The sequence below is a fragment of the Trichosurus vulpecula genome, chromosome 4 (genome assembly GCF_011100635.1).
Source record: "Trichosurus vulpecula isolate mTriVul1 chromosome 4, mTriVul1.pri, whole genome shotgun sequence".
NCBI lineage: Eukaryota > Metazoa > Chordata > Mammalia > Diprotodontia > Phalangeridae > Trichosurus > Trichosurus vulpecula.
This window is the reverse complement of record NC_050576.1, coordinates 172,655,089-172,680,930: the sequence shown is the minus strand read 5'-3', so window position 1 is coordinate 172,680,930 and position 25,842 is coordinate 172,655,089. Positions and strand designations below refer to the sequence as shown.

At 39.8% G+C, this 25,842-nt stretch overlaps 1 protein-coding gene across 1 annotated transcript in view; it reads left to right on the top strand.

The window, feature by feature from the left end:
* Nucleotides 1-1,689: 1,689 nt before the first annotated feature.
* DGKE (diacylglycerol kinase epsilon) overlaps nt 1,690-25,842 on the top strand; it is a 28,711-nt gene continuing 4,558 nt past the window's right edge. The window contains exons 1-11 of the mRNA XM_036755350.1: nt 1,690-1,817; nt 3,460-3,931; nt 13,172-13,328; nt 14,825-14,944; nt 16,077-16,220; nt 16,656-16,813; nt 17,978-18,029; nt 18,379-18,492; nt 20,263-20,334; nt 21,473-21,600; nt 21,864-21,975. Coding sequence (XP_036611245.1) covers nt 3,474-3,931; nt 13,172-13,328; nt 14,825-14,944; nt 16,077-16,220; nt 16,656-16,813; nt 17,978-18,029; nt 18,379-18,492; nt 20,263-20,334; nt 21,473-21,600; nt 21,864-21,975 — 1,515 coding nt within the window. The 5' untranslated portion in view covers nt 1,690-1,817; nt 3,460-3,473. The remainder of the gene's footprint in view (nt 1,818-3,459; nt 3,932-13,171; nt 13,329-14,824; nt 14,945-16,076; nt 16,221-16,655; nt 16,814-17,977; nt 18,030-18,378; nt 18,493-20,262; nt 20,335-21,472; nt 21,601-21,863; nt 21,976-25,842) is intronic.

Here is a 25,842-nt window from a genome sequence, read left to right as displayed (position 1 = left end):
TAGCTATTATTATTAATATTTATATTAGCTATTATTAATATTTATGTAGCTATTATTAATATTTATATAGTTATCATTAGCTATTATTAATATTTATGTAGCTATTATCAATATTTATATAGTTATTATTAGCTATTATCAATGTTTATATAGTTATTATTAGCTATTATTAATATTTATTATATTATTAGCTATTATTATCAATATTTATATAGTTATTACTAGCTATTATTATCAATATTTATATAGTTATTATTAGCTATTATTATTAACATTTTTATAGTACTTAGTATGCGCCAGGCACGGTGCTAAACACGTTACCGTAGGTCTTCACAACAACCCAGTGAGGTAGGTGCTATTACTAGCCCTATTTTACAGATAAGGAAACTAAGGCAAACAGAGGTTAAAGAGATTTACCTGGGGGTCACACAGCTAGTAAGTGCCTGAGAGCAAATTTGAACTCAGGTCCTTGGGACTCCAAGTCACGCACTCTATCCATTGGGCCACCTAGGGGCCTCTGGTGTTCAAAGTCCTTCCTATCCCGCCCCTCCCCCATCGTTCCAGTCTTCTTAAGTCTCGTTCACCTCCACATACTCTAGATCCAATGACACCGGCCTCCCTGCTGTTTCTGGAACAGGACTCTCCATCTCTTCACTCCAATGCAAGTTGGTTATCCCCGGTGCCTGGAATGCTCTCCCTCCTCATCTGCACAGGCTCCCTTACACTCCTTCCTCTGGCCATCTCCAGCGGTCCTGATCTACATCTGGCCACCGGACCCAGATGGCTCCGGAGGAGAGAGTGAGGCTGGTGACTTTGCACCATTATATCCAATTCACTTGCTAGTCGTGGCATCCTCTTCCCGACGTCGTGGTCCTATTGGAGAATGAAGGACGAACAACAGAAGTCTCTCCTTCCTTATCCAGTTAACTTAACGCTAATGCCTTCTCCATGAGTTACCCTCCGGTTTATCCGGTGTCCGGCTCGTTTGTACTGGGGTGTTTGCATATTGTCTCCCAGTTAGACTGTAAGGGACGTGAGAGCAGGAACCGTCTTCTACCTTTCTTTGTTCTCCTAGTGGTTTTCACAGTGCCTGGTAAGTATTAAATGCTTAATAAATTACTTGTTGACTTAATGTGATTTGACCAGGGTCGCACAGCAAGTAAGCGTCAGAGATGGATTTGAACTCACTTTTAACTTCCGGTCCAGCACTGTAGTTAAGTGACTTGCCCAGGGCCACACAGCTAGTAAGTGTCAGAGGAGGAATTTGAATCCAGGACTTCCTAACTCCAAGTCCAGGACGCTATCCACTGAGCCACGCCACTTTGCCACCCAGCCTTTCTCCGTGGTGGCTGCTTCAGATACAAAAAAAAAAAAAAAAACCAACAACCACAAAAACAAAAAAACCTGAGGGGCCCCAGTCCTGAAGAAGTTTCCGCTCGATAACAGACCATGATGTCACCTCCTTAGCCCCACCCCGAACTCCCGCCTTTCTAAGTTCCCGCCTCTCCTCTCCCTTCCCCCTCCCTTGTGGCCCCACCCCTCGGGTTTCCACCTCCTTCCACTCGGGTCCCACCCTTTTCCCCGCCCCTGGGACGATTCCTGGACTGTTCGGCCAATGATCTGCTCACTCTCCACAATCACCCCGCCCCCGTGATGCCACTTCCGCTCTTGCGCTCTGAGGCCCGCCTTGGCCCCGCCCCCTGCCTCCCGGCTCCGGCTCCGCTTGTCGAGGCCCTCGGGCCCCGCCGGGGCCGAGAGGGAGCGAGTGAGCCCGGAGGAAGGCAGGGCGGGAGCGGCCGAGCCTCCGGCGCCGACAGGTAGGAGGGCGCGCACTGGTCAGAATCAGGCTTTAGAACCGGGAAGGTGCAGCCCAATCCCTGCCTCCCTCCCCTGGGGAAACTGAGGCCCGTCTCCTCCCTCTCTTGGGGAGCAGCGGCTATTTCCTTTTTGTCCCTGTATCCCCGGCGCCCGGCAGAGAGCCGGTGCTCTAGCTGTTGATTCGAATGGGAGGCGGCAGGGCTTGGAAACCCTGGGACCTGGGTTCAGCTCCTGACACTACCACCTTCTGTGGGACCGTAGGCGATCCCCCCCCACCCCGCACTATGGGCCTCAGTTTCCCCATCTGTAAAAAGAGAGGGCTTGGGGATGGACCAGATCCGGAGTGTCCAAGCTGGGCTACGCAGGAGAAAGCACGTCAAGGGATTGGGGGCGGGGGACTATTTTAGCAATTATCCTATCGCATTTAATCTATTTTATTTCGTATGTCTATATGCATGGCAAATCCTAGTCTTTGTTTCCTTTTGTCAGGAATTAGCCGACTTGGGAAGGTTTTACATGTGCGTGGTAAACTCTGGGGTGCCCTAGCATCATGGATTTAGACCCTAGAGGCCATCAAATCATTTTACAGATGTAGAAACCGAGACTGGTTATTAAGTTAGCGGGGTACGGGAACGTCTTACGTGCATATGCACGGTACACGCTTGAATGCCTTAGCCTCCTAGATCGAGAGCTAGAACGGACCTCAGAGGACGTCAAATCCAACCCCTCCCCCCCCCCATTTTACAGTTTTAAAAACTGAGACTGATTATTGAATTGGAGGTATGGGAACGTTTATTTTTTTTCTTATGTTCATGGAAGCTCTTAACATCTCGTGGGATCCTGCATTTAGAGCTAGAAGAAGTTCAAACCCCTCATTTTAGAAATAAGATAAAGGGCTGAAAAGTGAATTAGAGGGCATGGAAAAGTCTTTTTAATTGTAAATATGCTTGGTAAACTCTAGAATTTATTTCCTTTTATATTGAATAGAAAGTATAGGAAGATTTACTGAAAGTCAAGGGGTATAGGGGTAAAAAAAAGTTGGAAGACCCCAGGTTAGATGACTTCTGAGGTCTCTTCCAGCTCTAATGAGGGGGAGGGAGGAGGAGGGGAGGCTGGCATGGGCATCCTGTTCCTCTTCTGTGGTCTGTTCATTAAGAGGACAACTCAGGATTTCAAGGTCTTTGTTGGAGAAGGTAAAGGCATGGCTAAGAAATGATCTCTTGTCTCTGAGCAGAGAAATAACATGATTGGGCTGGGCTAGTTGATATCAAATCCCTTCCATTTCTAAATCCTATGACACCATGAGAAAGCTTTGCCAAGATAATAGTCAAGAGGTACTGAGATGAGAAGAGACTGCTTTTCATGCAGTTCTTCTGGGGGCATGGGAGGAGCAGGGTTGAGGGAAGAGATGCCGAATTGGACCCAAGGTGGTTTTGAGGGGAGCTGTTTTGCAGTAACTTCCTTGACAGAGTATCCTGGCTGGTGCTGACAGGAGAGCAGTAAGATATATGTCAGAAAAGTGAAAGAGGAAAATTATAGATTCTATGGGTCATGTTCCCCTAAAAGCATAGCGTATAGGGTGAAAGGGGAGAGGAAAAAAATAGTAACGTTAATCCTTATTTCTTTTTCTTGTTAAACAAGCATAAACTGAAAACATGGAAGGCAATAAGCAACCATCTGTCACTCCTACTACTATGTTTGCTGATAATAGTTTGATCCTGTGGACTCTTTGCTCTGTGTTGGTGCCTGTTTTGATCACCTTGTGGTGTAGCTACCAGAGGTCCCGGAGGCAGCTTTACCAGAAGGACATTTTCCGCAAGAGCAAACACACCTGGCGGGACACGGACCTTTTCAGCCAACCGACCTACTGCTGTGTGTGCTCTCAGCACATCCTCCAGGGTGCCTTTTGTAACTGTTGCGGGCTGTGCACTGGTGAAGATTGCCTCAAGAAAGCAGATCGCTCGTTCAATTGCAAAGAGATCATGCTGAGCAGTGACGATGTTGACCAGAATGGCATGAATCACCATTGGATCCGTGGCAATGTCCCTCTCTGCAGTTACTGTCTTGTTTGCAAGCAGCAATGTGGTAACCAACCCAAGCTCTGCGATCACAGGTATTGCAGTTGGAAGGCACAAGGTTAGGATGATTGCATGATGTCGATCTGGAGGCCTACTTTGATTTCTGCTAATGTTCTGGGGTTGGGTGCTTTCATAAGCAGGCTCTAATTAGCATCACTGGTATGACTCATCTCACCAGCACTGACGATGGACTGCAGTGACAAATAAGGGAACCATTCAGTGAATGTACAGTATGTGTCTTATGCTTCCAATCCATTTCAGCCCTCGAGCAAGAGTTGGGGATGGGGTTAGAAAAATATTAAATATTTTCTGAGGATTGTAAAACTAATTTATTCTTAATTCAAAAGTCTCCTAGTCACCACATAGAGCAGAAAAAAATATTCGTGTTCGGATGACATTCTTAGACAGCCCCTTAAAGTTCTTGAGAGTCCCCATATGGACGCTATCGACAGCCTTACTTGCTTAAGGAGCCCGTAGAAAAATGGTTCTTTGGACAGATGATCTTAAGTCTGCTTAACAGATTTCACTGTATTAATAATTAGTGACTTTGACTAAGCAAAAAGAACTTGTAATTAATTTTGTGCACTAGTGCTAGTTAACCACATTCATATTCTTCATTGCTCCTATGTGCTGAGGTTTAATTTTAGGAATACAGTCTGAAAGGAAAAGTGATGGTAATTTACCATTACTGTCTAAAAGTAAAATTGCTGTTCCTCCTCTGGTGTGTGTTACCAGAAGCAGCAAGGTTGTTAACACTTTTGTTGTGGGAAAGAGTGCTGGACTAAAGTCAGGAGAGATCTGGGTTCAAATCATGCCTTGGATACTCATGTGACCATGGGCAAAGCCCTTGATTCCTTTGAACCGGAGTTTCCTCTACTAAAAAAAAAAGGGCTGTACAAATTATTTCAACGGATGTTATTAAACAACTGCTCTGAGTTAGGTCCTGAAGATTCAAAGATAAAACTGCAGCAGCAGTTGAGGATCTTCCCTCCTGTTACATCTCTTGCTCTTGCCTTCTCTTCAACCGAGGCAAGCTGAGCAGGGTTAGAAAAATAAGAGAAACTTGGAGAGAAAGAATGAACAAGCCTCCTTCTCCTGAATGTGTGGTTTCTTACATTCTGAGATCATGTATGTTTAGTGCTTTGCAAACCTTAAACACTGTTTACATATCAACTCTTATTATTAGAATGGGTAGGAGTTATAAAGAGACAAATTGAGGCTTACGATAAAGAGTAACCTCCTAATGATCAGAGGTATCCCAAAGCGGAAGCAGTCAGTTTCCCCTCATTGGAGGGATGGCTGACCACTTGTCTGATATGTTTAGGGAGATTCTTATTCAGATATGATTTGGACTGGATGGTTCCTAAGGTCCCTTCCCACTATGAGATTTTGTGAAAGCAGAGACACTGTGTTAAATTCCTAATGTTCTTTTGGTTTTGTAATTTTCTATAAGAAGGCCGGTTTATGTATGTTACTAGTAATGGTGACATTTCTGTAGTGTCAGACTCTGGTTTTTGTTTTTATTTTTAAAGCCTCCTCCCGTGTCCTAGGAGATTCGCAGACTTGTGTGATAGCTTTCAAAGAGGTGGGTCTGGACAGTGGTATGGTCCCTTGTCTTTAAGGATTTGGCATTCTATTTATACTTTATCCTTTTATTCTCATTAAGAGCTAGATTAGCAGTGACTTGAAATACTTTCCATAGCTGCTCGTAGGGAAGCTTTGATCCCACAGGATTGAGATTAGGTTATAAAGAAGGTAGTCACAAATATAGTGTTGTGATATTTCCCAATCTTTGGCTCTGAGCAGAATGAGATAAAAGAGGTTTTCTTAAACAGCTGACAAGCTGATTAGATTAGCATAAAATAATTCATTTCGGATTCTACATAACAGGTGAACCTAAGGCTCTCTCACTGTGGACGTTTATTTTTGAATATGTAGTAGATTTGTCCCTAGTAAATTTAGGATTCATCCTGAAACCATTGCCTTCTTTTCCCCCTTTTCTAAAAAAGTTGATTCTTCAACGATAACTTCTAGAGCATTTTTCATCCAATAAAATTAACAAAAACAAATTTCTTTTATGTAATTTGGTTGTCTGTATTTAGCAATCAGTGGTAAATGGTGGTTCCTTTTTTCAAGAATTTATTCTTAAAGGTCACTGTGAGCAGCCTGGCTTGTTTCTAGTTAGATTTACTTTCTCCCTTTAAGTGTTTATACTTCCCTGAGGGAAAGACTACATTGCTTGGAAGGGCAGCACATTTAGTAATGTTGAGGCAGATTTATTTCAGTCAGGAATTTTATACAGCATTGTAGTCTTCTATGACCATTGATAAGAGTGAGGTGGCTCAGAACAAGAAATAAAGGGAATAGATATTTAGAACCTCTGAAACAGGCCAAATTGGTTCTCAGCTTGATTATATCTGAGTCTTCAGGCAATATTTTCTAACTGCAGCAAGTTCCCCAAAATTTTAGGTTAAAAAATAGCACTAGTAATATAAACAGTGTTTAACCAAGTGATTCATCTTTGACCTTTTAAATGTTACTGTGAAGTCAGATGTCCAATTAAGTCTAAGTAAATAAGGAAGTTTAACTTAGGCTAACCCTGAGTCTCAGGACCTATTTGCTTAATCAACCAATAAGCTTTTATTAAGCAGATATCGTGCCAGGCAGCCAGGTTGCCAGTGTCTCCACTGGGATACAGTGCTGGGACTGGAATCAGGAAGACTCATCTTCTTGAGTTCAAATCTGGCCTCAGATACTAAGTAGCTGTGTGTCTCTGAGCAAGTCACTTAACCTTGTTTGTCTCAGTTTCCTCATCTCTAAAATGTGCTGGAGGAAGAAATAGTAAACCACTACTGTATCTCTGCCAAGAAAACCCCAAGTGGGGTCTCGAAGAGTCAAACACAACTTAAAAAAAAGACTGGACAACAGCAACTCGTGCTAGGCCCAGGGGAAACAGATACAAAGACGATGAAACTGAGGCCTAGAGAGGCAAAGACAGCAGTCATTAGAACCAGGCATTGAGGACATAAAGAAAAGGATGAAGGTCACTATTTTCAAGGAGTTGGAGGAGATAGCATGTACCTATCTATATAGGTATATACAGACTAAATACCAAGTGGTTTAGGGAAGGAGGCACAGAAGCTTCATGTAAAAAGGTGATTCTTGAGCTGAGTCTTAAAGGAAGTAGGAATTTTGCCATGCCAAAGGTGAAGAAGGAGAGTCTTCTGGGTATGGGGAATGGTCTGTGTAAAGACGTGAAGATTGAAGATGGAGTAGTATGGAAAAGGAACAGAAACAAACCCAACAGAGTGTGGGAAGGACTGTGATGTATAATGAGGCAGACAACAGAGATAGGTTGGGAACTGGCTGGAAAGACCAACCAGGAAACCGACATTTGACCCTAGAGACAATAGAGAGCCACCGAAACTTGCTCAGGGAAGTGACATTTTCAGGCTTAAACCTAACAAAAAGCGTTGTGACAGCTTGGCAGATTTGAGTACGAAGAAACCTGACCACAGAAAAACCAATTAGGCCATTACGGTGGTCATGGCAAGAGGTTTTATAAAGAGTTTCAGGTGGGGAGATGGATACTAATGATGTGGTGGGGGAATTCAAAAGACTTGATTGACCGCTGACTAGACAGGTTGGATGAATAAGAGTGGGGCATTGAGTGTTGCACCAAGGTTTTGAATTTGTAACCTGGACAGAACGAGGGAACTTCAGAAGAGGGATGCCTTTGAGGGAGCAGATCTCACCAGTGATGGTTTGACATGTCTGTGGGACATACTGTTTGAAGCATCCAAAAGGCATTTGGTGATATTTGACTAGAGAGATACTAGGGATGGAGATAAAGGTCTTGGAGCCATCTGTGTAGAGATTTTTAAATATTTTTTTTTGTCAACAGTTATAAAGCTTTCATCATAATAATATTAATAGCTTGCATTTAAAGTGCTTTACAAATTTATCTCATTTTATCTTCACAACTACCCTGGGAGGTAGGTTCTATTTTTAACCTCATTTTATAGTCGAGGAAACAGAGGCATGGAGAAGTTAAGTGACTTGCCCATGGGTCACACAGCTAGCAAATATCTAAGGTCAAATTTGAACTCAGGTCTAGAAATGGTCATTAAACGCATGAGGACTGAAAGAGTATGAAAAAGTGCAAGACTGGGAGTCAGAAAGCCTCAGTTCTAGTCCTAGTTCTAACAGTGATTAATTGGGTGACTTTGACTAAGTCAGCTCTCTTCTCTGGGCCTCAATTTCCTTATCTGTTAAAAAGGAGTTTGGAAGTTCTACATTCTAACCTTCTGTAGGCCGGTCCTATATTCTTTACCTTAAAAGCTGGTGAATTGAACTTTTAATCTGAGCAAACACTTGTTAAGTGCTGCCCATGTTCAAGATATTGAGCTAGGTGTTGGGGGCACAACAAACCAGAGTCTGTGCCCTCAAGAAGCATCCATTCTTCAAGAAGAGATAGAACACATGCACATACATATAAGTATAATAGAAGGAAAATTAAGAAAGAGATTGAGGAGGAAGGAATAATCAGTGGAGGGTTCACAGACAGGGTGGCAGCTGAGCTGACCATTGAAGGAAAATAATGATTCTAAGAAATGGCATTGAGAAGAGAGCGCATTCCAGCCATCACAGATGGATCATATAGTAAGGATACATGGAGGTAGCGGGATATGGAATGTCAAATTTGGGACTCAGCTAGCAATCCTGTTTGCTGAAGCAGCAAATGAATGAAAGAGTGTGATATGAAATAAGACTAGAAAGGTAGGAGTCAGATTATGGAGAGGGAGCCGTAAATGCCAGGCCAAGAAGACTGCATTTCCTCTAAGCAATGGGGAGTCCTTAAAGAGTCTGAGGCAGAGTTGATCATCGTGTGCCCTAGGCAGGGTATTTTGGCAGCAATGTGGAATATGGAATTGGAGAGGCAAAAGATTTGAAGTAGGGAATCCCTTTATGCTAGTCCCATGGAAACTGTGAGGGTGTGAACTAGGGTGACATCTGTGTTAATGGATAAAGTAGAGTCAACACAACTTGGCAACTGACTTGGGTTGGGGGAGAAGACAAAGTCGAAGGCTGAAAACCTGAGCAGATGGCGCCCTCAAGTTGGGTGGTAGATAAGATTTAAGAGCTGGGTGATCAGTTTTATTCTAGATATATTGAATTGCCTACAGGACATCTAGAAGGAAATGTTTCTGCAGGCACAGATAATTGGCCATGTTCTGTTGTTTTGTTTTTTAAATACATTCTACATTGATATATTTGCTTTTACATTACCTAAATTTTCTTTTGTACCCCTCCTTATTCCCCCTTCCAGAGTCATTTAATAAAACAAAGAATATATTTTTAAAAGAAAAAGAGGAAGAAGAGAAAAAATAATCCCCCAAACTGACAAATCAAAAACATCTGACAATATATACATAGATTGTTTTCTTGGTTCTGTTTACTTATGTACTGCTCAGCATCAGTTGACATAAATCTTTCCATGTTTTGCTAAATTCATTATATCCTTCTTTTAAATAAAACCTTTGAATTATATGCCTCTTGGTGAAATCATAGACATTTTAACCGTTTTATTTGTATAATTCCAAGTTATGGCAGTATTTCTAAGGGAAAAAAGTTAAGTTGACTTTCAGCTTATTTTTTCTGCCTTTAAATTCATAGAAAAGATTCCTTTTCACTGTCCTAAAAATTGATTTTAATTGGTCTCCTTTGTTTGGTTTGGTCTATGATTTTGTATTTGTTTACAATTAGAATGTTTTTAACATTTCCTTTAACAGCACTTATTTCTGAAGCAAGAAAAAGGCACCAAATTCTCATCCAGTGTTTTTCAGGAAGAGCAGTCTGATGTAAACTGGTAGTTATTTTTAGACAAAAGAACAAACCGCGTTGCCAAGAGTACCTTTTCCTTGTGTTAATGTCTTTGTGGAAATTAGTGACAGTCATAAGCAATTCCCACCTGACATCAATGCTGAGATTCAACATGGGCATTTTATTCAGTTCTATCCTTTTCTCCTTTTAATTCTTTTTATCTTTGCTTGGTATGTTCCTGTGATGAGTTAAGAGAAATAGTTTTAAGCTTGAATGCAATTGTAACTATATTAATGGTGAATTATTAGAGGGTTTTGTACTACTAATTTAAAAGTTATGGAAGAAAATATAATTTTGTTGGTACTGATATTAGCACTATACCTTCTTTAAATCTCTAGTTGATTTAAGGGTTTGATTTAGTAATGGGATCATAGATTTCGAGGTGGAAGAGACCTTAGAAGTCAGAGTCCAAACCCCCACATTTGATAGATGAGGAATTGGAGGCCCAGAGAGGTTCAGTAACTTGCCCAGAGTCCCACAGCTACTAAGTGTCTGAGGCAGGATTTGAACCTAGGTCATTTTGACTCCAAATCCAGCACCATGTTGCTTCTTGATTATTGAAAATGGGACTAACATATTATTCATTTACAATAATAGCTGGCATTTTTGTGTAGTGCCTGCTATGTGCTAGGCACTGTGCTAACCGATTTACAACTATTGTCTCATTTAATCCTCACAACAACCCTGTGAGGTAGGTGCTATTATTATCTCTATTCAATAGCCGAGGAAAGCCAGGCAAACAGAGGCTAAGTGACTTGCCCAAGACCACGCAGCTAGTAAGTGACTGAGGTCACGTTTGCACTCAAGTCTTTCTCTATCCACAGCTGCCTCTAATTGTGTGAGCTTTTAATTGGTGGCTGCTTTTATACTAATTATATTAGACTAATATCAAAGTAATATTTGACCTTCTAGCTCAAGACAGATATATGGGGGAGGGGGTAAGAGGAGTGGGACCTAATTATAAACACATGGTGAAAAGCTCCAGAGTAAAATGTAAGTAGTTCTAAGTATGACTTTTGGAGAAATTTTTATTTTTTTTAATTTATTTTTAGTTTTCAACATTCATTTCCACAAAATTTTGAGTTACAGATTTTCTCTCCATCTCTCCCTCCCCCCACCCCCAGGTGGCATGCATTCTGATTGCTCTTTTCCCCAGTCTGCCCTCCCTTCTATCACCCTCCTTCCCCCTCACTTTCTTGTATGGCCAGATAGATTTCTGTACCCCATTGCCTGTATATCTTATTTCCCAGTTGCATGTAAAAACAATTTTTTTAACATTTGTTTTTAGAACTTTGAGTTCCAAATTTCCTCCCTTCTTCCCTCCCCACCCACCCTCCTTAAGAAGGCAAGCAGTTCAATAGAGGTTATACATGTATCGTTATGCAAAACACTTCCATTATAGTCATGTTGTGAAAGACTAACTGTATTTCCCTCCATCTAGGAGAAACTTTTAGAAAATTTAAATGAACCTTTCAAGCTGCAAGAATAATTTTCCTAAAGTACAAGCCTGCTAGCACTGTCCTGTCCAAGAACCTTTACCTTTAAGTACTCCATAGGCTGGAATTTAAAACCTATCCTACTTTTGGCTTCACTGTACCCTTCCAGGCTGATTGCACATTACTCTCAATATTACTCAACAGCCTGCTTGCTGTTGCCCAAATTTGGCCTTTGATCCATCTCCCACTTCTGGTCCTCTCCCCAGGCTATCTCCCACATCTGGAATAAGGCTTATGCTCACCTGCCCCTCAGAATCTCTACCTTCTAGGCACAGTTATGTGCAGCCTTCTACAGGAAGCCATTTCTGTTGTGCCGATTCAAGCGCGTGACTGTTCGGAGTAAAGACTCAAACCTAACTAACAGCCCCGAGCAGGGGCAGGGTATTTAAAGGGAAAAAACACAAACTGATTTCCATGGAGATGGGAGCACAAACTATGGAGCAAGCTGGAGCAGGATTATTTTCGTGGAGATGGGAACACAAACAGTGGGGCAAGCTGGGGCAGGATTATTTCCTGGAGATGGGGGCACAAACTGTGGGGCAAGCTGGGGGCAAGATGGAGGGTAAACCGGGGAACAGGGCACAACATTTCTAATCCTCTAATTTTCCTGCTTATACTTGCCAGTTTACACATTGCATTAGTACTTACTAGGCCCTTAGAAATTTTAAGAGTTCGTGGCTTGGGGTGGGGGGATTTGACTTTCACCCTTCATCCGGAGTGGGTCCGAGGCAGGGCTTGAGCTCAGGGTTTGCTGACTTCTGGGATGCCTTCCCAATGCACTAAAGCCACACTGCCTCTCTCCTTGCGTGTAAGAGGCAATTCTGATGCTTGTTGGATCAAAGCAAGTTGTCATGTGCATAATTATTAAAATAAGTTTATGGAAATAGACACTTAGTAAAAGAAAGTAATAATTTATGTCAGATGAAAAAGAAAATGCTTATTTTACATATCTGATTAATTTCACTATCATTTTATCACCTGGGAGGATGAATGAACTAGGGGGGGAAATCTTGAGAGTTGACGTTTTATGTACATCCATAAAGCTGAAAACTTCTACTATCATTTTAATAGTTAGTAGTGGTAAAAATAGAGGATGTTATTGTACTTCTGATTTACAAGAAAAAGCTTAAATCTTTTCCAACAATTGCCCAGACCTCAATTTCACTCAGATCAAACACAAAACTGCTCTAGAAGTTACTCCCAAGTTTCTTCTCTTTTCAGGTCATAAAAAATGCTGGTTCCTTTCTGTGAGCAATAAAGATGGCTTCTTGGTCCCACTGTTCCTGACCTCATATTTCTGGAGTTCTGACAGAAAAAACCAAGAGAGTGAAGCCAAATTCATTTTCTTCCTTTTATCACCATTGTCTTATGCTTCTCTTTGTAGAGTTCAGTCTGCTTTGTGACAGTTTTTTGTGAATGGAAATCATGGAAATCTGGAACCTTAATCCTACTGGCTTAGAGTTCTATGTCATAATAGGTGGGACAAACCTAGGAGAGAATTTGTTTGTAAACTCCTGTTTCATTTCACCTTTCAGTGTATCAGTAATGTCCTGTTGTCAGTTTTTCACATTGTCTCATCTCTTCCTCATTATTGCATAGCTGAAAGTTGACTGTATTTTATTGCTCTCCCTAGGTTGATCTCTTTTTCAGTATCACAAAGATTGAAATATGTATTCCACTATTTTCAAAGTATTTTTAGGTGTTTAGAAGCTGTTGTTACAAAATTCTTATGATAATTTATTCTGATTTGATGATAGATTCATTTTGCTTTTAATCAGAAAAGACACACAGTTGATGAGGAGTCCCAAAATAATTGTCTGTTAAATTGAATGACAGTGTTTGAACATTTTACAGTCTCTGTAAAAATTTAATTTCTCCTCATATTCCCTTCTACAGGTGCATTTGGTGTCAGCGCACAGTACATGATGAGTGTTTGGAAAGCGTAAAGGATGAAAAGTGTGATTTTGGAGAATTCAGAAGCCTCATCATTCCCCCAGGTTATTTGAAAGACATCAGTCGGATGGATATAGACAAAAAAAATGATTATGCAAAGGTACTTAACAGTTCCTGTCAAAATAGCTCTCTAAAATATCCTACTGTGAGCTCAGTGTTAGGGCAAAGGTTCAGCATCAGGCTTTACACCGTAAGTGCCTGGCCAGTCTTCAGTCTGAGCCTGAGGACCAAAATGCCCACAGTCTCTTCCGTGTTTTAGATTTACTACATCCATTAGGAAAGATACAATCACAGAACAACTCAGAGTCTTAGAGAGTTACCTAGGGTGCTCAGAGGTCAAGTGACTAAGCTAGGATCCCAGACCGATGAGGATCAGAGGCAGAACTTGAACCAACATCATCCCAATTCTAAGGCTAGCCTTCTTAGCAACTATATATACTACCAAATGTATGTATGTTTATTAAAAATATATATTTTGCAACACTCTTTGAGATGATTAGAAATACCTTGGGGGTGTCATCAACTCAAAGGTAAGAATTACTGAGCAAAGCTGTGACCTAGAGTCACAGTCGATACATCTGTGAAGAAGCGAAATAGAAAAGGGGAAAAGTGGTTAAATAATAGGAAATAAAAGTATTCTTCTACTGTATTTACATCAGGGATTCTTAACCTACAGTCCATGTACTTCCCCCCCACTCCCCATGTTTTGGCAATTTTTAGTGTAGTTAGTTTCCTAGGTAATCCCAATTTATTTTATTTTTTGCATTTAAAAAACAGTATTCTGAGAAGGGATTTGTGTGCTTCACCTGAAGACTGCCAAAACTGTTTTTTGGTACAACAATCATGACACATAAAAGGTTAAGGACCTCTGTTCTATGTAGCAGCCTTTCAGCATCTAGTATTTTGTGTTCCGTTCTGGGTGCCACACTTTAAGAGAGGCACTGACATCCAAGGGAGGGAGTGATTAAGATGGGGATGGGTCTGGAAACCGTATCATGAGGAATGATTGATGTCCACACTGGAATGTGAGAAGGCTAAGGGAAGAATAGTGAGGCTAATGAGAAGAATAATATAGTATTCTTTTCTATTTGAGGCACTGTTATATGGAAAAGGAACCATATTCCCTGAAGTCACTAAGAACAGAGCTAGGACAATGGCTAAAAGTTAGAGGGAGGTAGCTTTGGGTTCACAATACATAAGAATTTAACAATTCAGGTTGTCCAGCATTGAAACAGATCACTTTATTAGCACAGTGCTATACTAAGTAAATCCTTTTTTCATTCATTCATGAATTAGTAAGCTACCTGTCACCAGAATAGTCCTAAGATTCTGGAAACCATTTATCGGGGCTAATGTAGATGTGATTTCTTCATTTTCTAGGAGTTTGGACTGTATCACTTCAGGTCTTTTTCTCCTAAGACCTATGCTGGTATGCTGTGGTATTGGTACTGAGAATTCTGCTTTTGTCTCTTAGCACATTATAGCAATGATCACTTTAAAAGCACAGGTTATTTATGATAAAAGAGAATGGAAAATTCACTTCTTACCACCTCTTATCTATTACACCTATTTCTTTGTGTGTTTTTCTTTCTATAGCTAGCTTTACCCTTTGGAATACAGTGGACCCCAATAATCATCCTAGCCAATACTCGTAGTGGAAATAACATGGGGGAAGGCCTACTGGGAGAATTTAAGATGCTACTAAACCCAGTCCAGGTAACTGTTGGAAAAGTCTTAATTGTTAAATTCTTGTTCTCACATACACTGTTAGCCCTTCTAAATGTTAGCCATTTTATTGTAGAGATAAGCAATGAGTATAAAGGAATTACGTGATTCATTTTAGAGTTGTATTTATGTACTGCCATCTTTAGTTGTGAAAAACCACAGTATGTCATTCAGAAACAGAGTTTTTTGAGTAAAGGTACTGAAGGTACTGAAAATGCAAAGTCGCAAAGATGGTCTTTGAACTTACCTTATTTTAATGGATCTATGCTCTTGTCAGTGAGAAAGCTCTTTCCAACAGAGCAAATAACAGCCTATCCACACCTCATTCTGTGTAGACCCCCAAAGGGTTTGGTGCTTTCCTCTCCATCTCTGAACATGGGGTGGCTGCCAGTGGAGTTCGCAGGCTGACTGCCATTGGTTATGCCTTGCTCATACTCTGTGGCCACCCCACCTCCCTTTCAGGACATACATCTTTCTAGTGAAATCCTCTGTACCACTTTTTCTATGCAATGATTGGTAATGTATTTCAGTGTACTGATTCCCCCCATGCACTTCTTCATTGTCCTTTGGAGGCCCCAAAACTTTCATTCTTCCTGGACTGAAGCATTTTATGACTCATAGCTGCATGTTATTTATCACTGGAAGAATGTTAACATTAAAAAGGTGAGCCTTTTTTTCATGGAGAAGTTTTGGGTCATTAAAATCCCTGTTCAGTTTCCCAAAAGCAATCCCATATGTTTCCTTTCTATTCATTTCAGGGCCCAGTTTATTATCCATTTGTGGTATCTGGCCAAACTATATATATACTGTAGTCTAAATATTCCGTGCCCATGAATTGCAAGCCATACTTCTAAAATGAAATATTTTAGAAAAGGGAAAAATAACATGGGCATAGGACAGTCTTATGAGTAAGATTTGGGCATCAGGGTGAGGAAGTAGATTGTATTTCATATCAATTGCAATTCCAGACAAAAGAAAACCCTTTACATTTCATATAGCAAAGATCATCTTTTTAGCTACACCTGGACATAGGGATGAACATAAATCACTATCACTGAGTCATCTTAAGATTTGGAAGGTACTGAATCATAAAATCATCTTTTTGGTATTCCTTTCTCTCAAGGTTTTTGATCTGACCGAAATTCCCCCCTCCAAGGCCTTGCAGCTTTGCCTTCTTCTTCCTGATAGTTGTGCTCGAGTTCTTGTGTGTGGTGGGGATGGCACTGTAGGCTGGGTCCTGGATGCAATTGATGAAATGAAGATCAAGGTATTTAAATATTTTTTAAGGTACTGCGACTACTCAACCTCATATGCTACCATAATGAGACTCCCCCTCCCTCCCCCTGCCAGAGGCAACTTTAGTGTCATAGATGTAGAAGTTGATAAACTGGTTTCCTGTCAGAATATGATCATCTTATATTAATAAAATTTAAAAGGATAAGGAAACTTAAAATTCTGGTGATATAGAGTAGAAGACTAACCTTGGTTGTAAAGGATACAAGTAGATTTCTGAAGTCATTGTCAACTAGGAAAAATTAAATTGAATCTTTTAAGTTTTTTTTCCTGTGTTTTCTCCTTAGTATATGCTTTAATATAATAATCTAGCTTATATCCTTAGCCTTATCATTTTGGACTTTGAATTCTGTCAAATGTGGTGACCTAGAAATAAGAAAACCTAAAATGTGTCCATTCCAAATTCTAGGGACAAGAACAGTACATTCCACAAGTTGCTATCTTGCCTCTCGGAACGGGTAATGATCTGGCCAATACATTGGGCTGGGGCGCAGGATATGCTGGTGAAATTCCGGTGGCACAGATTTTAAGAAATGTAATGGAAGCAGATGGAATTGAACTTGATCGGTAAGGAATAAAGGAAAAATAAAATTCCTGAGCTTTAGGAGTATTGCTGACATTCAAATCTGAAGAACTGCAGCCATAATGAGCAAACCACAATTTCAGTGCTGAGCAGCAGCGTACCAGGTACACTTAGCTGTTGAGATTTGAGTATATTTAAAAGTAATACCAGAGAGATAAGAGTGAATCATTAAGACTCTTTCAAAAACAGGAACAGAAATGCTGCCAACTTTGTACCACAGGATTGTTTTATGTATTAAGACATATTGGAAATATTAAGACATTTATTGAAAACCTGCACTAGTTTCTTAAGAGATGGAAAATGTAGATAAGACATGTGCTTACCTTCATGGAGCTTACAGTTTAGTAGGGAAGAAAAGGCAGAAGCTTAGATAAGTATAATTATTATAGATATTACGTTCTAAGAGCATTAGAGACTTTATACAAATTTGGTGCTGTGTGAAGTCCATGGGAAGGAGTTGTTAATGGCTTAGGGTGCAGAGAAGATACCCCTGAATTGGGTTTTAAAAGGTTAGTTGGACTTCGATAAGCAAAGAGGGGATAGAATACATTCTGAGCATAGGACTGGAGCACTTTCTATAGGAAGAATATTTGAAGGAGCTAAAGGAGAGGAGCCTAGGAGGGGGATGTGATGGTTCAAGTAATTAAAGAGTTGTCATGGAAAAGAGGGATTAGATTTGTTCTGCTCGGCTTCAGAGAGAACTAGGAGCAATGAATTATATAGTAATTTAGGCTTGAAGTAAGGGAAAATATCATCTTAAATTCAAGCCATCCAAAAGTGAAATGAACTGTCTTGGAATATAGTTGGTTCCCCATCTTTGGAGTTCTTCTTGCACAGACGAGTTGACCACTTATCAATAATGTAGAAGAGATTCTCAACCTGGTGTCAGCTGGACAAGGTGACCTTGGAGGTCCCAGTAGCTTTGAAGACCATACACAAAGCCACAGAGGTAGATGAGCATGTGGGACATCAAGAGAAAAGACCAAGGTGACTGGAACATAGAGCTTGTGAAGGGTAGCAATGTAAGCTAAGGCTGGAAATAGAATGGGGCAAGATTGCTTTAAAAATCAAGCAAAGGACTGTTTTACCCAAAAGAGAGAAGAAAGCAATGGAGCCAAGGGAGTACCATCTTTTTCTCTTGTTCTTAGGTGGAAAGTCCAGGTAACGAAGAAAGGATATTATAATTTAAGGAAGCCAAAGGTATGATTTGTGTTCTTCAAAGATGTATATTCGGTGGATCATCAGTTTTTGAACTGCCACTTAGATATCTCTGTTTAGTGTCTTTGTGGTCTGGACAAGTCACTTTTCCTCTCTGGTCCTTAGGTTCCTGCTCTGTAAAGGGGTGGAAAGGGACTAGATAATCCCAAAGGTTCCCCCCAGCTTTAAAATTCTATGATTCAGTATACACGAGTCTTACACGAAAAAACAAATATTGCAAGTATTACTGTTTTCAATAGGCATGAAGACTAAAACCTCATATACTTGAGTGTGTGACAAAATCTTGGGCTGAAGAACAGTATGTTACTATTCCTGATTTTTTTTTTGGCAGGTGTTCACAATGAACAACTATTTTTCTGTTGGACCTGATGCTCTCATGGCTCTAAATTTTCATGCTCACCGTGAGAAGACGCCATCCCTGTTTTCCAGCAGAATTATTAATAAGGTGTGTTGGATAAAATAACATTTCCTGCTTATTGCTGAAGGTACAGTAAAAATAAACAGTTCCATTCTTATTTGGCATCCTTTGAAGTACTGAATTAACTCATAAAAACATTTGTACACATTCTGCAATGTGTGTGATCATTTAAAATTGTCAAATTGAGTGTTTAAATAAAGGGAAAATTTTCCATCAAGTCCAATGTAATTTATAACAACCATCCAGTCATTTAAAATGAAAAGTTAGCATATTTTGTTCATAACTTGTTCTGACTAGATGCCAGCCAAAATCAAGAATAAATTTTAACCAAAAGAAGTTTTTGGTGAAATAACATTTACTTTACTGATTAAAAAAAAAAAAATATTTTTGTTGAATTGACAAAAATTCACAGCAAAAATAGAGATGGCTTGTTTGCTGTGGCCATTAGCCAGAATTATTCCTTTAACTTCCTCATAAAATCAATTTCCTTTGGAAGTTTTCAACATGATTTTCAAAGCCTGAGCAACAGGACATACAAAATAAATGCAGAATCATTTTGTTTTGTCTTGTTACACATTTCTAAAACCTTCTCTTTTAAAAGAAAAAATGTATTGATATCTTACTTTTTGCCACCCCTTTGTTTCCCAGCATATCCTACCCTCCTCCCCGACCCAGAGCCATCCATGTATCAAAGGAGGGAAAAACAGCAGTCAAATAAAACCAAGCCACATGTCAGTCCAGCTGACAACATGCGTCCTGTCCCACCTCTGTCAAGAAGGGAAGGGAGGGGCTTGCTCATAGCCCTTCTTTGGGGCCCAGTTTGGCCATTATAATTTCAGAGCATTCCGTTTTAATGGTTTTGTTGTAGTTTCTTCCGTTTTCATCACTTTGTGTATCTTGTTTTCTTGGTTCCAATTATTTCATTTTACATTATAGTTTATATAAGTCTCCCTATGTTCCCCTTTTTCTTTATATTCATTGTTTCTTACAACACAGTAAATTTCCATTGCACTCAGGTACCATGGGTTTAAACCTTCACTTTTGACAATTTTTATTACAAAGATGATTATTTGCAAGATTTTTGAATTGTCTCACCTTCTCAAGCACTTCAGCTTTCTACCTTCAAAACCAATGACCAATTTGCTAGAGTGAAATGATTTGTTACTTCCTTTAAAATACAGCTTAATTCATAAATTTAGATATGCCTTTTGAAGTAAAAAATTAAATAAAAAATAAATGAGTCAAAATATACATTCATTCAATCAGCAAGCATTTATTAAGTACCTAATTGTGCCAGGTATCGTCTTAGGTGCTGGGGATACAAGTGCAAAGAATTAAATGACCCCTACTCTCAATGGGGATAAGGCATGAAAACAACTAAGAAATGTTAAGTCAGTCTTTTACTAAAAGAGTGGTCATTTAACCTGCCATTCCAGAGTTTGCTAGCACTTTCAAACTACCAGTAACGTAATAGAATAAAACATAATATAGCTTCTTTCATCTTTCCATTACTTCATCCTAAGTCTCCATTGAAGACCTTGCATAAATTCTTCATCCAGAATCTTTTCTTTTTAAGAAAAAAAAGAGTGTTGGGTTGATTTGAGGGGTATTTTTTCCAGGAGAAAGGCAGCAATAAACTGGAATTACACAGAATTCTCACAGTATGTCAGAGAACATCTTTATTTTAGTATCTCCTCCCTTTCATCATATGTCAAAGAGGCAAGCTTAGTGTAGTGTTTTAATATTTAAAGTTCTTCTCACATGTTTAATGTTATATTCTCTTTCATTTTTCCGTAGGCTGTTTATTTATTCTATGGAACCAAAGATTGTTTAGTGCAAGAATGTAAAGATCTGAATAAAAAAGTTGAGGTAAGACATTCACATTCCTTCCAGTTCTTATGTTTCTTTTTTTTTTTTTAAGAGTCCTGTTTAAAAAGGCAAAATTTTGCATTCCCAACATGTCTAGATTTCTAGTGACCCAATTAGATATCTGGGTATTTATCCTATTTACAAAGTAAAAATTATGAACAAAGTTTATTGGCAATGGAAGTTGTTAGTAATTACCACAGTATAACAGAATTCATCCTCTCATGAGATTTTTTTTTTATCATTATTTATCTCCCTTTTTTCTGAACATTGACAGTTCTTTGTGGTTCAGATCACACAATTTGCCATTTTGTTATATATACTTAGATTGTAATTATCACATGTTTGTTTAGTGTTGTAGACAGGGAGCATGCGTCATGTAGTATGTGATAGGTGCTCAATAAACTACAACTTTTGAAATTATATCTAAGGTAAGCGAAGAAAATATATTAGAATTTGGGACCTGGAAGAGAAGGAATCCCTACTATAGCATACCCAGACAGTAGTATAGTCCTCAGACGTGCCTTCAACATTAGTCAGTTTAATCAAGGGATATCCATCCTTAGACTAGTTTTGATATTGCAAGTGTTAATTGTACCTAATCACTGACCAACTGGAAGGATGTCCCTTGCATATCAATAGGACAAATGGGTAGTGAATATAATCTCTCTCTCTCCAGAATGTCAGGACTTCCCAAGTGAATTATAGATTCAATGCAGTACTGATGGAAATGCCCATGGGTTTCTTTATAGATAGGGAGAGAAACTGGACCTGTGATTTCATTGATTTCAGGAACTCCTGATAAGGACATTCTACCAGTTCAGATTGGCATTTTTTCTGTAACTTACAGATTAAGAGAGTTGCCTTGAGCACTTAGAGGTTGTGATTTGGCCAGGATCACATCCAGTATGTATCAGATGCAGAGACAGAACCCAGGTGACCCTTGCTCCAAGACTAGTCCTCTATCCATCATGTCTCTTTCTTCTCCCCTGTAATCATAATAAGCAGTTATTATGCCATCTATCCATGGACAAAGATTTTGGATTTTTTTGTTTCATTTTTTATTTTTTAAGCATGACTTAAGTACATCTGGGGGCAGTTTATTTCTTAGTTACTTACTACTTGTTGTATCTCTTTAAAGCTAGAGTTGGACGGTGAGCGAGTAGATCTGCCTAATTTGGAAGGAATCATAGTTCTCAATATTGGATACTGGGGAGGCGGCTGCAGACTGTGGGAAGGAATGGGAGATGAGACTTATCCTCTAGCCAGGTATGTAAGCTCATCCTTCATGTTATCTTGTCAGTGGTTTTTAAAGGATTCTTGTGTCCATCCTAAGTTGAAAAATATTTTCCCTTGCAGATTTTTCTGTTTGTCTATCTTTTTATGAATAAATAACATTAATGACAATGGCAAGCTAATAGAATTTTGTGTGTTGCCACCCTGTTAAAATCAGGCATTGCCTTGAACTGCAATTGGCAAAGTGATTTTATTTTATACTCTTGTATAATCACTGTTTGCTTTTCCAATTTTAGGCATGATGATGGGTTATTAGAAGTAGTTGGAGTGTATGGGTCTTTCCACTGTGCTCAGATTCAAGTGAAATTGGCTAATCCTGTCCGAATAGGACAGGCACATACAGTTCGGGTGAGTATGATGGAATAGGCTTATCCCTATTCATTTCTTAACTGTCAGTTTAAGGTCACTCTTAAATATTCCATTCTTGAAGTAATGTGACTCTTTTTTTCAAGTACTTGAAGGATCAGTGATTTCTTTGATGTGGTTTCCCTTCTCTTATTGCTGGTCTTCATGAAATGCTATGCATCACCTACGAGTAAGCATGCTGCCAAGCACCTCCCCAGATAGCAAAGACCAAAGCCTCAGCGGGTGTAGCACTGGGGCCTTTCCAACTTGTAGGAGCTGCCCGCTTGCCCCTGTCTTGGCCTTCAGAGACCAAGGTTGCCTCTGTCCTACAAGAAGGTGGCAGGGTTAGGCCTCCGGGGAGGAACATAATGTGGGATAGAAAACATAAAAGTTGTGGTTCTAACTAAGTGACTGTGGCTGCTTAACATTGACTGGGTATGTGACCCTGCACCACGTGCTAAGATAGGAACACAAACATAGCCCCTGACCTTGAAGGGCTTATACTCCACTTAGCAAAAACAGCATGTTGGGGGTGAGGGTGGGGGGTGGTGAATCATGAGGAATCATATAAGCAGAATGTGGAATATATAAAAAATAAACGCAAAGAAATTGGGAGGGGATAGTCACTAAAAATGGAAGGAATCCAGAAAAACCTCTAAGCCTCTCTTAAGAGCTGGCACTGTAATTGGACCTCAAAGAGAACTAGAGGGCCTACTATATGCTGGGCGCTGTCATAGGCTATGGGAATATAAAGACTAAAAGGAAACGGGCCTCCTCCCATGGAGTTTACATTCTGTTGAAAGAGGTAACATTTATACATGTGAACAAGTACAAAATAAAAATAGGGTGATTTGTGAGTGAGGGGCAGGGCCAGCAGCTGGTGAGATTAGGAAAGGCTTCATGTTTCTGAATACTTTAAAGAATACTAAGCATTTTAAGAGGTAGAGGTAAGGAGCAAATATTCAGGGCAGAATAAAGGGGACAGCCAATGCAAAGACTTGGAGACAGGAAATGGGATGTCAGACATGGGGAGACATTAAAGAGGTCCATTTTGGCTGGGTTGTAACATGCATGAGAGGGAGGAGCTTATTACTAATAACATCAAGAAGGTAGGTTGGGGCCAGGTTGGGAAAGGTTTTACGTGCCAGAGAGCTTTATATTTGGTCCTAGAGGTAAAAGGAAGCAGTTAAAACTTGGGTAGTGGAGGCCAGACATATGCTTTAGGAAAATCAGTTTGGCAGCCATGTGGAAGATGAATTGGAGAGAGAAGAGAGAGCAGTGAAGAGACCATTGCAATCATCCAGGCAAGAGGCGATTAGGGCCTGGACTAGGTTGGAGGCTGTGAAGAGAGGGAAGGAACAGAGGAGAGAGATGTGGAGATAGAAAAGACAAGATTCAGTGGCTATACATGTGAGCCAAGGAGTGGATGATTTTCTAAGAGGCAGAAGTTGGGAAGGGAGGGCTTTCTAGAGAGTGGGAAACAAGCTTGTACCCCAACCTACCGACCCAAAAAAAAATGGAAACAGATGGAATGTCATGTACTGAAACATCAGCTAGGCCTGTGTGACTGGGAACCAGAATCTGGAAAGATAGGCTGGAGCCATGTTTCGCAGGTCTTTAAATGCCCAAAGTGGGGTTGTCTTTTGTCCTAGAGATGATAGTGAACCACTGATACTTCTCAAGTAAGGGTATGACATGGTCACACCTGTGGTAGAAATAATGTGGACAAAGAGTCAGACATTACTGCGATGACTCAATAACACCAACATACAAGTTAATGTAGAATTGTTGTGGAATTAAATCCTCAGAAGCTTAGAGTCAGAAGGGACTAAAAGGTTCTTCAACATCTAGTCCACAAAATGTTTACTACCAAAGGTACTTCTTTTTTTTTTTAATCATTAATTTATTTATTTTTAGTTAACATTCACTTCCATAAGATTTTGAGTTCTAAATTTTCTCCCCCTCCCCAAGACCGCATGCAATCTGATATAGGCTCTACATATACATTCATATTAAACATATTTTCACATCAGTCATGTTGTAAAGAAGAATTAGAACCAGTGAGAGGAACCACAAGAAAGAAGAAACAAAAAAAAAAAAAAGAGAGCAAATAGCATGCTTCAGTCTGCATTCAGACTCCACAGTTCTTTCTCTGGATGTGGATAGCATTTTCTATCATGAGTCTTTTGGAGTTGTCTTAGATCCATGCATTGCTGAGAAGAGCTCAGTCTATCAAACTTAGTCATCGCACAGTGTTGCTGTTACTGTATACAGTGTTTTACTGGTTCTGCTCACCTCACTCAGCATCAGTTCATGTAAGTCTTTACAGGTTTTTCTGAAGTCAGCCTGCTCATCATTTCTTATGGAATAATAGTATTCCATTACATTCATATACCACAACTTGTTCAGCCATTCATCAATTGATGGGCATCCCCTCAATTTCCTGTCATTGGCCACCACAAAAAGAGCTGCTATAAATATTTTTGTACATGTGGGTCCTTTTTCCTATTTGTATGATACAGATCTAGAAGTGGTATTGCTAAGTCAAAGGGTAGGTACAGTTTTTATAACCCTTTGGGCATAGTTCCAAATTGCTCTCCAGAATGGTTAGATCAGTGCTCAACTCCACCAACAATGCATTAGTGTTCCAATTTTCCCACATCTTCTCCAACATTTATCATTTTCCTGTTTTGTCATGTTAGTCATTCTGATAGGTGTGATATGGTACCTCAGAGTTTTTTGATTTGCATTTCTCTAATCAATAGTGATTTAGAGCATTTTTTCGTATGACTATAGATAGCTTTAATTTCTTCATCTAAAAAATGCCTTTTCATGTCTTTTGACCATTTATCAATTGGAGAATGACTTGTATTTTAGAATTGAGGCCTTTAGTGGGGACACTAGTTGTAAAAATTCTTTCCCAGTTTTCTCCTTCCCTTCTAATCTTGGTTGCATTGGCTTTGTTTGTACAAAAACTTTTCAATTTAATATAATCAGAATTGTCCATTTCGCATTTCATAATGTTCTCTATCTTTTGTTTGGTCATAAATTCTTCCCTTCTCCATGGATATGTCAGGTAAACTATTCCTTGCTCTTCTAGTTTGCTTATAGTATCAGCCTTTACATCTAAATCGTATGCCCATTTTGATTTTATGTTTGTATACAGTGTAAGATGTTGGTCTGTGCCTAGTTTCTGCGATACTGTTCCCAGCAGTGTTTGTTAAATAGTGAGTTCTTATCCCAGAAGCTGGAGTCTTTGGGTTTATCAAACAGTAGATTGCTATAGTCATTGACCACTGTGTTTTGTGCTCCTTACCTGTTCCACTGACCCACTACACTGTTTCTTACCCAGTACCAAGTAGTTTTGGTGATTGCTGCTTTACAATACAGTTTAAGATCTAGTACTTACTTCTTAAGATGTGTCAACAAGCAGAAAACCCACCTAACTTCTGCTCATCCAAGCCTAGCTCTCTCCTTTCCCCAAGTTCCTAGTCCCTTCCTACCTACCTCACACCAAAATGCTAAGAGCCACTTCCTCAGACACTAGGAACTAGAGTAGTCCAAGGTAAAAAATTTAGATATTATCCTTCTTCAGTATAGTTTGGGTAGAGAAACATTAACATAGGTCCAGGGGCTCCCAGATGATCTGTGGATAAATTTCAGAAGAACTTAAATGGGGTGGGGGGAATAATGTTCCCCCCCCACTCCCACTAACCTCTAAGTAAAATTTAGCATTTTCTTCAGGCAGCAAACATTATTCTGAGAAGGGACCCATGGGTCTATGACATGAAAAAGGTTAAGAATCCCTCTTGTAATCCAGCTCCTACATAACTCATAAATTCCCTTCATGACAAGTAGTTATCTAGCTTC